The sequence below is a fragment of the Lacerta agilis genome, chromosome 2, assembly GCF_009819535.1.
Source record: "Lacerta agilis isolate rLacAgi1 chromosome 2, rLacAgi1.pri, whole genome shotgun sequence".
NCBI classification, from domain to species: Eukaryota; Metazoa; Chordata; class Lepidosauria; order Squamata; family Lacertidae; genus Lacerta; species Lacerta agilis.
In genome coordinates this window covers 52,785,005-52,798,680 of record NC_046313.1, presented here as the reverse complement: position 1 = coordinate 52,798,680, position 13,676 = coordinate 52,785,005, and the positions used below count along the sequence as shown (strand labels likewise).

General features: G+C 39.8%; 1 protein-coding gene across 1 annotated transcript in view; it reads left to right on the top strand.

The window, feature by feature from the left end:
- The window catches only part of SLC22A4 (solute carrier family 22 member 4), a 48,915-nt gene that overhangs the window by 33,434 nt on the left and 1,805 nt on the right, over positions 1–13,676 (top strand). The window contains exons 4-8 of the mRNA XM_033140059.1: positions 1,165–1,336; positions 8,308–8,434; positions 9,786–9,883; positions 11,594–11,808; positions 12,925–13,107. Of these exons, the coding sequence (XP_032995950.1) occupies positions 1,165–1,336; positions 8,308–8,434; positions 9,786–9,883; positions 11,594–11,808; positions 12,925–13,107 (795 nt within the window). The remainder of the gene's footprint in view (positions 1–1,164; positions 1,337–8,307; positions 8,435–9,785; positions 9,884–11,593; positions 11,809–12,924; positions 13,108–13,676) is intronic.

The following is a 13,676-nucleotide window of genomic DNA, read 5'->3' as shown; positions in this document are numbered from 1 at the left end:
GACTTGGAATATTTGAAAGGGCTACCTAAATGATAAGTGTATTTTTAATGACACTGAAGGTTCACCAAAGAAATAATTCATTAGCCCCCATAGTCTTCACAGAATTACTGGCACCAGGAAGTTTCCCCCTTCTTCAAAGCTTTCTGTTACAGATGGTTATTGGGGAATGTGGCAGGTGTTTTTATTATTCTTCGGAGTGAACCAAAGTAGTACTTAAATCTCATTATAAATTTGCATATTACAGCCCTTATTTTCTGTTTTTTAAATTAAGATTATGTTTCTTATTTAAAACATTTTAAAGCATTTTTCAACATTTGCCCCAACCCCACAGTTTGTTCTAGTGAGTCTGGGCTCTTCAGCACTCCCAGAAGTCTCTGAAATACAGCAGGATGAGTCTGGCCTTGCCCCCAAGGCCAGGTGGAAAGGGCCTTGCAGGGAGCAGTCTTCAGCACTCACAGCAGTGCAAACATCTAGTCATTTTTGTGAGAATTAATACTAGTTGTTGGATTGAGATAGGATCAAATGGGACTCTGCTTGTATGACAGAGCTATGCTGACTCCCCACCAAAAACGCCATCTGGGTCCCTGCAAAATCTTCTCCTGAAGGTCAGCAGCCCCTCTGGAGCCAAATGGGCTGGGCTACAATGCACTGCTGTAGGCTGGGGAAATTGGAGGAATTTGCGAGGGCAGCTTTTCTCAAGCAGAATTGCTTTTTCGCTTGCACAAGACATCTCTGGATCTAAGCTGTGGTTACAAATGGAATGACTCTTACTTTCATGCTCTACTTGTCTACTAGAGAGATGTGTTGGGAACATAATAATGGATTATCTGAACCTTGGTCAAACCTAGCAAAGGCAATTCTGATATTTTTTTATAGAGGTTGAAACAGATTCTTAATACAGTAATGTTAAAGCTGTGTTTGATAATCCCCTCCCATTTCCCCCCCCCTCCCCCAGCATTATATCCTATCTTACACATTAAACCATAGTTACAAGCATAGCTTAATTTTGGGCCATACTTCTCTTGAAATGTTCTAGGACAATTGGCTCCATTTAAAAGACTGTATTCATTTTTCAAAATGCAATAGAATATTTCGAGTAACTTTTTTTTAAAAGGAGGGGGGGAGAGAGTTAAGATGCTAACCCACACTCCTTGTTTTGAACAGGCACAGAAATTCTTGGCAAATCAGTTCGTATTATATTCTCTACATTAGGAGTTTGCATATTTTTTGCAATTGGCTACATGTTGCTGCCACTATTTGCTTACTTCATCAGAGAATGGCGGATGCTGCTACTGGCTCTTACTGTACCTGGGGTTTGCTGCGTTCCACTGTGGTGGTGAGTCTTAACGTTTGAAAGGCGTTCAGCTTCAGAAATGTGTCATCTGTAGCTGATAGCCTTCAACTTGCATTGTTATATAACCAGCTGGAGGATTTTAACAGCCTTTGGTTGCTGTGGATATATTCCCCACCCCTGGCATTTTGGTTGCAGAGAACAGAATTGTCTTCAATGCCGAACATGTTCTTTACAGATAAATTATCTTTCTTTTTAGAGCCTGACTGTCTCGGGTAGCTTGGTTGAGTGCATCCTGTGTCGGCTCTTCAATGCAATTTTGAAATTATTTCTCGTTTTTCTTATTCTTTTTCCTCCAGCTTTTTTATTGCCTTTTTTGAATCTTACTAGATGAGCACTCTTATACAACCTTTCCCTTTCTCTAATTTTCTTCCATCCCCATTTTCTTCATAGTTACAACTAAAATTTTTCCTGAAATATCTGTTATAAATTACATAAAATAGACCATTCACCTTGCTCCTCCAATAGTAGTCATAGAAAAGTAGTAGTTAAATATATGTATACCTCATCTTCCAGATCACTTTATATAATTTCAGTTGGATACCTTCTGTATGTACAGTGGTACCTCGGTTTTTGAGCATCTCGGAAGCCAAACGTTTCGGTTTTCGAACGCCGAAAACCCAGAAGTAAATGCTTCCATTTTTTAACGTGCCTCCAAAGTCTAACAGCTTCTGCTGCATTTTTTTCAATTTTCTCCATTGACTTCGCTGACCGCCCTTTTCGCCTCAGTTGTTGAATGTTTCGGAAGAGGAACAGTCTTCCAGAACGGATTACGTTCGACAACCAAGGTACCACTGTATTTGATATATGTAGCCTATTTACTTGTTTGCAACTCTGACATATCTAGGCATAGTGAGGGATTGGGGAAGGCATTGCAAGTTCATCTTTGGGGGGGGGGATAGCTCCCTAAAAACCATTGAATGACCTAATGATTCCTAACACAGATGCTGAATCTAACTCAACTTCTAAAACCAGAAAAATATTGAAAACACATATGTACCTGTCTTGGACTGGGTGTGTATGTTTTGCTTGGTATTCGATCCTGCATTACTGCTCAGTTTGGGATGTGATGTTAAGTTTATTCCAACATCACCATTTGTAGCAGCTTAATACTATAGCTATTTTCACTAGTAGAGTATTCAGATGGTGAAGTAGGAGAAGAGCCACACTACTCCCAACACTTTGCTCCTGGGCTAGTTCTGCCCCTGTCTGCCCTGGTGCCCATGGATTTCACCTGACAGAATTTTTTTCTCCAGTAGCTACCGGTAGCAATACGTTGGCACTAAATATTTCAGTAATAATAGTTTTTTATTCATTCTATAGTTGGTGTCTGCTCCAAATAACATGAACAGGAGTATGGGCCTTTTTATTCCTCTACCCCACCCCACCCTCCAGCTAATATTTTTTTCATCTTCACTGAAAAAGCTGTTAAGTTGATTCTAAAATGTGGTGTACAGCTCAAATGGTTTTGAGGGACATATCACATTTAATTTAATGTATTTATGCTAACTCATTTATCCCTTGTTCTCTCTGTACCCCATAGTGTGCACACACTTTCTCTCTTCCCTGCTTCCTTCACCATTGCAGGGCTCTCTGAATCCACCCCCTTCTACTCTATAGCTAACACTCCTTTCCCCCCACTACCTCAGGCCTTTATGCACTCCCAGCTCGGTTTCTTTATTTTTCTTGCATTAGGCCTTTTGTTTTGTTTACACACACACTTTTGAATACCATTATCTGCTTTCCTTCTCCTATCCCCCAAGTTCTGGGCAACAGAACATAAGGCATTCACTCTCCTAGAAATTGCACAGTGGTAATTCAAGTGGTGGCTAGTTGCAACAGGCTAGAAAAACTAGTACAGATTCTACGATGTAGACCTATTGATAACGGTATTTGACCATCTCTACGCCCACTTTTGATGGGCTTGAGTGAGGTGGGAACAGCTGCAAACAAGGGGTATTTTTAATTTTCTGAGAAGGATTCAGTCAACTTTTTAGATTTGTTGACTTGAAACAATGATTTGGCAGTGGCCTTACAATTTCACTATTATGAACACATCAGTTTCAGATGCTCTTAATATACAGGAGCTGTGCATTTAAAAAAGTGTTTTAAGAATCTGCTACCCTGTTAAGCAATTTTGCTTCATTACATTTTAGTCTACAGGGAATGTGTATGGTGTCTTTTCTCCACCCATACTCCATTCCTCCCAACCTCAGACTACTTGCTTGAGTTCTACATAGGTGCCCTCCATCTTTAACCTTATCCACCAAAGCCCTCTCCCTAAGTTTCTGGTGGCTGATGTTTGATGTGTGTTTTTGCTAGGGAGAAACTTCTACAATGAATTCCCCACTTTAGCTGCTGAAACAAAAACATGGTTCAACCTTGGTCCCAGCTGCTTTCTACTCTGCTAATCAGTTTGCCAGTTTGTTGAAGGATAAAGCTGACTGTTAGAGATTAGAAATGTGCCTTGGGGTTGACCTGACTCCCTGAATTGTCCCTACTTTTTAGCCTTGGTTCCACAAAAATAAAGTAGCAGATAGTTTTAATCAAAATCCTGCTAGCTACCATATGTATTTTTTCCTACGGTGGTTGCACTAGAGTTTTCCCTTTAGTTACTTCTTGTATCTTCATATAGTTCTTCCTTCCACTTTTAATTTTCCTGCTTTTTGTTCCTGCAAATCTTGAGTTGTTGAGCTCATAGCTAGCCAGTGTCCATATGATTCAGCAGCTACAAAGTAAGGGACCACATTTTATAATGGGCCACATTTTTGAAAAGACTGTCACAGGTATCTGTAGCAACCCCCCCAAAAGAGGTACTCTCCTTTTCCAGTTCTGCTGGCCAAATAACATAAGATTGAAGGAGATGGATTGCAACAATCTGCGATCCAAATGGAATATCTCTTTTCCAGTTTGCCTGATACACTTTAGACGTGAAGCTAGTTTCTTGGAAGATGGGTGTTTATTGAAACAGTTTTAGGGGGGCCAGAATGGAAAGTAGTAATGGAAGGTAATTATTAGACAGTATGTAGGGTGTAGGAAGCCGACTTTGGCTTGAGTGGCCATGCTATTATGCTCAGGAAACAAAATGCACTCCCTCTCTCCTCTCCCCCCACCCCTGCTTTTGGGGGAGGGTTAATTTTGTGTTTTCCATGCATTCTTCCCTCATGTTCACTACAACTCTTGGATTTTCATGCATTTCAGTATTGGCCATTTCAACACTTGCCAATTCCCCTGTGTGTGTACACAAAACTACCCCTCTCAAGTGCTCTTGGATATTTCTCTTTTGGCTTTCAGTTGCAGTCGTTTCCTTTACACCTTTTTTCAAATCAATACAAATTTAAACAAATTCTCACTGAACTCGCTTCTGGCTGGTTATGTGGTTTCAGTATGAAGAGAGATAATATATATAGTTATTTTGTCTGTGACTTGGTGAAGTAGCATACAAGAGAGTGGGGACCTATTACACTTAGCTTGTTGCTCAGAGAAGATCTGTGATGTGAATTATGCCAAACAGACAACTCCTCAACTTATTTTCATGTATAGATCCTAACTTGTAGAATCCTCTCTCAGTGAACAACCTCTGTTTCAATATTAAGGTGATAAAGAGAATGTGGTTTAATGGTTTTTATAGGTTTAAGCAAATTAATTCATTTTGTTGCAGAAATGCCTTACTGTTGCCTTTTTTATTATTTTTCTCTTTTGTATTAAATGAAAACATCCCTGCAGGCAAGCACCTGCATGTGGGGGGCTCACTATAGGGTTTTGGCCTCTGTGTACTGGGCGTTATAGGAAATAGGGAGCTTCAGAACTCTTGTGTCTCCATCCAGCCCTTTTGCTCTGAATGTCTGTATGTATTAGCCACCCCATAGCATACATTCTCTGGGCAACATTTTAATTTATATTTTATTTTATTGTATTTTCTTTATTCTTTGTAAACTGCTTTGAGACCCAGATGAGGTGCAAAGTGCTGTATAATTTAAAATAAATGCATAAATAAAAAACGTACAACAACTTAACTTTAAAATAAAATACAATACTAAATATACTAAAGCTCATGTTCCTCAAAAGTTTGCAAGGAGTTGGATGGAAATATGGGACATGCACATAGACCTCCCATTTCCTGCCGGGGCTTGGTGCTCCTTCTGTGCACGTACGTTGGGGTTTGGATACAGGAACCTGTGCATTATACCATCGGGATTCCTGAACAAGAAAGTATTGGGCTCGTGAAATAAAACTGTTGTGAAATTCTTTCCTCTCCCCCCTTGGTTGCTTGCGGAAAATCAGTCCTATTTTATATTGGTTAAATTACAGTATAGACCAATATGTTTGCAGCAGAAATCTAAATACTCATTTGCTACAGTATGACATATTTGTGTCTGGAAATAAGCTCCATTGAGCTCAGTAGGGCATGCTTCTAGTAAATATGGCCTGGATACTATGCTTAGTATTACTGTGTTTTGAATTTACTATGTTTAGTATTTAACAGTTGTTCTTAATTAAAACTAATATTTTTATCTTACTTTGGGGACATTTTGGTTGAAAAGTGGCATTTATGCATTTTTTAAAAGTATGTGGGAAAGATGGTTCTTTTCAAATTCCCATTGGAAATGTAGCTGTAAGATGATACTGTACAAAAGCCCCTGACATGAGATCAGATCATATCAAAGTGCACTTGTGAGAAACTATATTTTTCTTTTATGGTCATAAGTGACCACCTCATTCTTTATCAAGCCTTCTAGAGATGGCAGACGTGCCCTAACTCAGTGATGGAACACTTGCCATACATGCAGAAGGTCTGAAGTTCCTAGGCAGGGATAGGAATGTCCCCTAGCTGATATTGTGAAGAGCTGTTGTGAGTCAGCATGGATAATTACTGAGCTGGATGAACCAATGGACTGACTCGGTATAAGGCAGCTTCCCATGTTCCTTTTCACAGAGATTTAGGAAAAGCTTATGCAGTGCCTACCAGTAGTATTAGTCCTTAGCATTCCAGTCCCATAAATGCCTTGGGTGTTAACCCTATATAAAGTTCCTATGCTTTGCAAGTATTTACAACTGTTACCTGGCCAATTAATGGCCCACGGAGTATCATGTAAGGGGAATGCCTTGCTTTGGTCCATACAAATACACACAAACACACACACACACTGTGTGGCACCACCCTACCGCATAAGGAAGGGGGAGCAAGGAAGGTGGCTGTGTAGGGTTCAGATCAGTTCTTTGCCAGCATTAGAAGAATGGGCCGTTATTTTGTGCCAGCTTATGACTTCTGTGAACATAGGAATCCTAGTGAAGGAACAAGTAGTGTTTTGGGGTATTACCCATGAACAAATCAGCAAAACAGAAAACAAACCCATAATGATCCACAGGGACAAAAACATCTTTTTGTTGTCAAAATCTTAGAAAGTCCAAATGTGAAATCCTAGTATTTGGTTTGCACATTCTATATATTTCATCTCTGCTATAAAGGAATTGTCATTTACATTAATATCTGAGCATTTGGAGGGGGAAAAAACAGCAGTTTCTTATCATTCAAGACTTTCTACGGATACTAGATTATCTAATTTCTGAAGTGTTTTTCTGGAAAGAGGGACCATTTCCCCTGTGAAAGAAAGCAATGCCACAATTTATGAGAATAATATTTCTACTTTAATGAGAAGTAAGCATGTACTTGCCTTAATCACATGCACAGTTCCTGGCTAACTTCATTTGGATTCTGCTTGAGAAGCAGCCATGCCCACAAGATGGCACTACTAACATTTTCTCAGTTTGCTAAGTTCCTGCTGCAATTCAGTTTTGCAGGTTTTCGTGCCACTGCAAAGAATGCCCTCAAAACGTCAAAGCAAGCTCTTCCTCCAAATTGTATATGAGCATTGATGTGTACACACGCCATGCCCAAAGCATTTTTTGGAACTATGATTCATTTTTTTGAAAATGTATGTAAGCAAGAAAAATTACAGACCTGGGCGCTTGCGCTCTGAAAGCCTACTTCTACATACATCTGTACAGTTACCATATTACTGATGTCGAAACCAGGCCAATAATCCCTGCTGTAAGTGGGATTTCCAATAATCCCTGCTGTAAGTGGAGTTTGCAGTCAGCTCCTTTTGGAAGGTATCCTCAGCTGCAGCTCAGCCTAACTTCGAGCCAGGCTGCAAAGGAAGGAAGAATTTGGAATGCCCTTAAGAGTGCACTCCCAAGTCTTTTCTTTGAAGTTGGGTCACCTGATGTCATGCCCTGAACTGTTTGACAGGTGGGCCTCCCCACTCCCCTGCCAAAGTGGCCTGCAGGAGATTGGGGAGTTGAAGTTCTGACTGCTGGATGGATCCTGTTCTCCACCATTGGTATATAGCCTTAATAATGGTTGGTTGTACATTAAAGCTACTGTTTAAACACGCTTTCAGTTTTACTGAAATTTAGTATTATTAATATTGAGGCAATTGTGCTTTAGAACCAGACTATTTGGCTTTTCCATGAGTCACAGGTTTGATCCCCATATGGGACAGCTGCATATTCCTGCATTACAGGGGATTGGACTAGATGATCCTCAGGGTCCCTTCCAACTCTACAGTTTGATGATACTCTTCTAAAGCATTGATATGCTCCATACCATTGCTGAAACAGATCTGATTGTTTTTATTTAGCATTACATTTAACAAGGAATACATTGAATATTTACCTTTTTATGATCTGTGACATATAAAACATAGCCATGAGGTAAGAAGAGTTTGGCTCACCTTGCCCTCATGCACCTTTTTGATATGAAATACAGAACTCACTCCCTGCGTAACACACAAACAGAAGAGACATGCATAAAACACACATATCCTCCTCAATCATATCTACAACTGGTCCTCAAACTCCAACTAAGGAAGTAATTGGCTTACAAAGTTCCTTTGAACCAGCAAATTCATAGTTTTAAAAATATCAGCTTGATTATTTGACGCTTGTTTCAGGTTCATTCCCGAGTCTCCTCGGTGGTTGATCTCCCAAGGAAGATTTGAAGAAGCTGAAATTATTATTCGAAAGGCTGCCAAAATAAATGGTGTTCCAGCCCCAGCAATACTTCTAGACCCTGTGGAGGTAAATGTTTCCATGTGCTTGACTACTTTGTGATCCTTCTTTGTAACTGTTTCAAAAGGGTTTTGTGATTACCTGTGTTTAGCTACAATAAGCCAGTATAGTAAACAAGCCACAGCTGGAACATTTGTCATACTAATAAGTAGTAAATATGTGCCACTGGCAGTTGATGGCTCATGCGGTCCTTAAACTTATTATTACTTTCAGGGCCAGCCCACCCATGAGGCAAGGTGAGGCATGTTTTCTTACTGGGCGCAACCGGAGTAACCAGTAGGGGCAAATAAGGCTACAAGGCAATCACCGCCGGACATCAGGATCCCCAGGGGCAGCAGATCCTGATGTGTTTCTTTCTCCCCTGCCTTGTTCCTTCATCCCTTCTTCCCTGGCAGAGAGGGGGGCACTATTTTAGGGTCTTCCTCACCTGTCAAAATGTCTTGCAAGAACTCTCTTAATTTGCTGAAAGATAGGTGTGTCTCGTTTGCCTGTTCTTTGTGGGAAGATCTTTGAATGCTTTCAACAAAGAAGTAAAAATAAGGATCTCAGTTTGGTGGACAAATCATTAGCTTTGAAAAATATTTTCACTGAGATAAAATGGTTTTTAGCATTAGATTATTATTTTTTAAGTGACAACCTGTGACTTTCTAACCTGTTGCTAATGTGTTAGTAAAATAACTCACTTAAATTCCCTCAATCTCTGAGCAGTGTTGTAGAAACATGTGCAAGGGCCAGCTGGTTGCTCTAGTCTATGGGCAAAGGAAAACAGGTCACCTGATTCCATGTGGCATCAAGTGATTGACAGGTGGGCCTTCCAGCCAGCCTATCAGAGTTGGCCCATGAAGTGTAGTAGTAAGGACCTGACCCACTGGCTGGATCCAGTTTCCCACTCCTAATTGAGTTGAACTCATCTAGCTTTCTACTGTAAGGTAGATTCCTAACCTGTAACCCTCATCTGCAGTGAATTCTGAACTTGGTTCCACCAATGGCTTTACTATTGCTAAAAGAAAAAGACAGAACTGGACAATTCTAGCCTTGTATTCATTTTACACATAAAATAGGTAGCTGACATAATGCAGTGAACAACAGAATACATTTGATAACAGGACCACTACAAAAGGGGAAGAAATCAGACTCAGAAATGTAATGGTGTCTCAGAACTTCCATTAGACATAAGTTGGTGGATTACCTGTATCTAACAACTGATTCCCAGCTAACTTGAATCCTATTTCATGACTTCAGTTTTTCTGCACCACCCCCCTGATCACAATTGTTTCCCATTTTGGGTACTGAGGGCTTTTAAGCTTGTTTTTTTTTTTGGAATCATTTTCACTTTATTCCCCCCCCCCCCACTCCTAAGATACAAGATATGAAGGCCAAGCAGCAGCAAGGATTGCTTCTGGACTTGTTCAGAACCCGAAATATTGCAACTATCACTGTCTTTTCTCTTCTCTTGTGGTAAGTGTATGTATGTTTCTAAAGCACATAAGGATCAAGGGAAGATCTGATTCCAACAGGACACTACAAACCATGTATGAACTGAGTTGTTCAAATTCCCATCTAAGTGTTTAAATAGCAGGTTCAAATTCAACATACATTTTGCGAGTTGCTCAGCTGTCTACTGCAATTGTGGGAATATTTAGTCTCTATGTGTTTCTAGCCTCTGCGATATTAAATGGATTCCTTATGAAATTGAGGACAGTGATGGGGCTACTCCCTTAATGCATGCAGAAGTGCCCCAGTAACAATTATGTCTGGCAATGTTCAATAAAAGAAAAACAGTCAAGGAAAATAGTCTTTTTAAAAACCAAAACAAACCCAATAATTGCCCACTAAAATTCTTCATCCTGGCAGGTCAAATACCTATCAGAATAAAAATGTCTTCAGTAAAAAGCAAACAGCTGAGACAAACGAAGAAATCAAATGGGCCTCCCAGGTCAGGGAATTCCAAAATAGCTGCTTCCTTGTTCTTTGCACTAAAATGACTAAACATTATTGAGCGTTTCTACAAGATGGAAACAAGAGGAGGGGAAGTGCACCTGTTTGAGGTACAGTAAGTCCACAACTTACGTTCTGAGAATCATGCCTAAAGCCAAAATCACATATAGTAGAAACCCACTGGGCTCAATGGCAGGTGGGATTGTCAAAATAATTTTCCCCAGAACCCTGCCTCCTTTCTGCCCACCCCCTTCTTTTTGGCATGTGTATAAAGCTGAATGCAGACAAGTTAAATGCATATATGTTGTGGGCTTAGTGTACTTAGCTTACTAAATGGCCATTAGGAAATCCAGACCACTTTGAAGATTCAGAGCTGTTACTAATGAAAGCACTTCTTACAAAGAGCCGTAACAAATGCTGGCATTGCATGGATGTGGGTAACTGTTGAGAGTCAGATAATGGGTATCTAATAGACCACATTTCATCTTCAGAGTAAAGTCCCCTCAGTTACATAGCAACTGCAGAACAGCCACAAAAAATAATAATTCTCCCTGCTCATGAAAATCTCATATAGTGCAACTCAGGCCTAGGGAATCTTTGACTCGCCACATATTGTTGGATTACAATTCCCATCATACCTGACCATTGGCCCTGCTGGTGGGGGCTGATGCACTTGGAATTCAACAACAGATTATCCACTGGTTTGAGACCCTGTGTAACAGAAACCTGATAAGGTTCCTACCTTCCTACATAAAAGCTAGAAAATTTCTTTCCGTTGCTGGGCCTAGAATAGAAGCTCTTATTTAAAACCTCTTATTTAAAACAAGAAAATAAAATCAAAGCTATCAAATGTCCATTGTGTCTTAGCTATATATTTTGGAGGGGCAAAGTTCTGTAAATGTTGTTACTACTTGCCTCTGACTGAGAGAAGTGCTCAGTGACCTTTGGTCTGATTGGTAAGGCAAGTATTATGCTTGTCTTTGGGGATGAATGCATTTTATTTTATTTATTTTTAAAATGTGTAGAGCACTCTGTATCTGAAAACAAAGAAGTTTAAAACCACAAATACATTATAAAACAAAGTGTTGCTACATGGAAAGGTAGAGTAGAAAATAACTAGCTATGGTTGTATTGGCTAATACTTTGAACATCAAGGCACATTATTGTTGTTGTTGTTGTTGTTGTTGTTATCATTATCATTATTATTTATTTCTCCCTTTCCTATTCCAGGATGTTTACATCTATTGGCTACTTTGGCTTGTCACTCAACACCCCCAATCTACATGGAGATGCCTACCTCAATTGTTTCCTGTCAGCAGTAATTGAGGTTCCAGCCTATGTGATTGCTTGGCTTCTGCTCCGAACCTTACCTCGGCGTTATTCAATAGCTGGCACCCTTTTCTTTGGTGGAGGAGTTATTCTGTTCATTCAGCTGGTACCTCCAAGTATGAACACCCACCAATGCTATAGATGTGTTGATATTTGACAGTACTGTCCAAGGCAGGGATGGAGAACATTTTTCATTTCAATGGCCACATTTCTTTCTGGGCAACCTTCTGAGCACCAGATGGCAGTGTTTAGGCTGAGGCAAAAGTGTGAAGCAAAAACTGTAGATTTCCCCTTTGTATATTGGGCTACATGCACTGCTCTGTCCTTCATCCGGGCAAGCAAGAGGCATTAACAAAGTTCAAGGACATATTCCAGGCAGTCAAAAACACTTGAGAGTGTGCAGCTGGGCCAGTGAGGGCTGTGGTCAGGGAAGTGTCCTGATAGCCACATATAAAGACACGGAGGGCCATATTTGGCTCCTGGGCCTAGGGTTCCCCACCCCTGGTGTAAAGACTCTGTTAGCTCAGGTTGGTCTTTTCCAATACCCAATCCTCTAAGTATCCTTGAGTTTTGTTTAGCTCCATTATCCTAGTCAATTATCCATGTTGCAAATTAGATTATGGACTTGCTTACTTTGTACTTTAGGATGTATCATCATGCATTTATTCTAACAGGGATTTGAAGCATGAAAGCTTCACTAGTCCTATCTGTGCGCATAAATGAAAGCTATGTAGCTCAGAGGTTGGCTGGACCAGGTCCTTGCCTTCTTAGTGCCTTCATTTACTTGCACCCATGCAGAAAACGACAAGTCTCTCTAGTTGGTAGCGATGGTGCAGCCTTCAGATGTTTTGAACCACAACTCCCATCAGCCTTGTCTAACTCTGGTGAAGGTTAATACCATGGATGAAGACACAGCTCTTAATGGCCCTGCCTATATAACAAATGTGCAATGTTAAATAGTTAAGAAACTTATTTGGTGCATTTAATGCTATTATGGTTAATTAGATTTTCTACATTTAGCTATTGGTACTAGTCTCAGACCTGTTCTGTAAATCAAGTATTTAAAGGTACCACTAACCAACAAGGCATATATGCTAACATGCTGTGGTGCTCTTAGCAACATTTAAAACAGTTTGTAGGATAAGCAAGAATAGTTGGGATAAAAGGAGGATTTCTGGAAAGGTGGTTAATAACAATAGAGGTCTTATGACTCCGTTTCTGTTTTTCCGCAGACCTCAACCTCCTGTCTGTTATCTTGGTGATGTTGGGAAAATTTGGCATCACGTCTGCCTTCTCTATGCTTTATGTTTACACCGCAGAGCTCTATCCAACCATAGTAAGAAACATGGCAGTAGGTGCCACCTCCATGTCATCCCGTGTGGGCAGCATCATTGCTCCTTACTTTGTTTACCTTGGTAAGAAGTGTCCTATCATTTTAAGAATCTTGCAGTTCACTTTTCTGTCATCTCTAGGTAGCAGTTGCGTAAGTTCAATTCTGACTGCCTTATCACTCCTTGCTTCAAAACACTTACCCTCAAACTTCCAACATGCAGTAATGTAATTATTACATTACATTAGTAATGTAATTATGCATTTGAACTAGGTTTTTAAAACAACCTTCAATTCCCAGTTCCCATCTAATTTAGGATTATGAAACTGAATGACCTTAAACTAGGGATGGATAATCTGACAGCTTTGTTTTCACTTAGTTTTCATCTTTTTTATAACCTTAAATTCAGTTTGTAACATTTCCACAAGTTTTGCTTTTTTTTTTTTTTTTAGTTCTCATGAAAATTCATCAGCATTTTAATTCACATTTCTCCTAATATACATTTTGCAAGCAATTTTCCTCATATAGTGCATTTTTGATTATGCTTTTACCAATGTATATATTTTTATGCAAACTGAATATGTGTATATTTGTGTTGACCTTTTCTCTCTTTTTTTGGTTGGAGAACTGCAAAATTCAGAGAAGTATGAATTT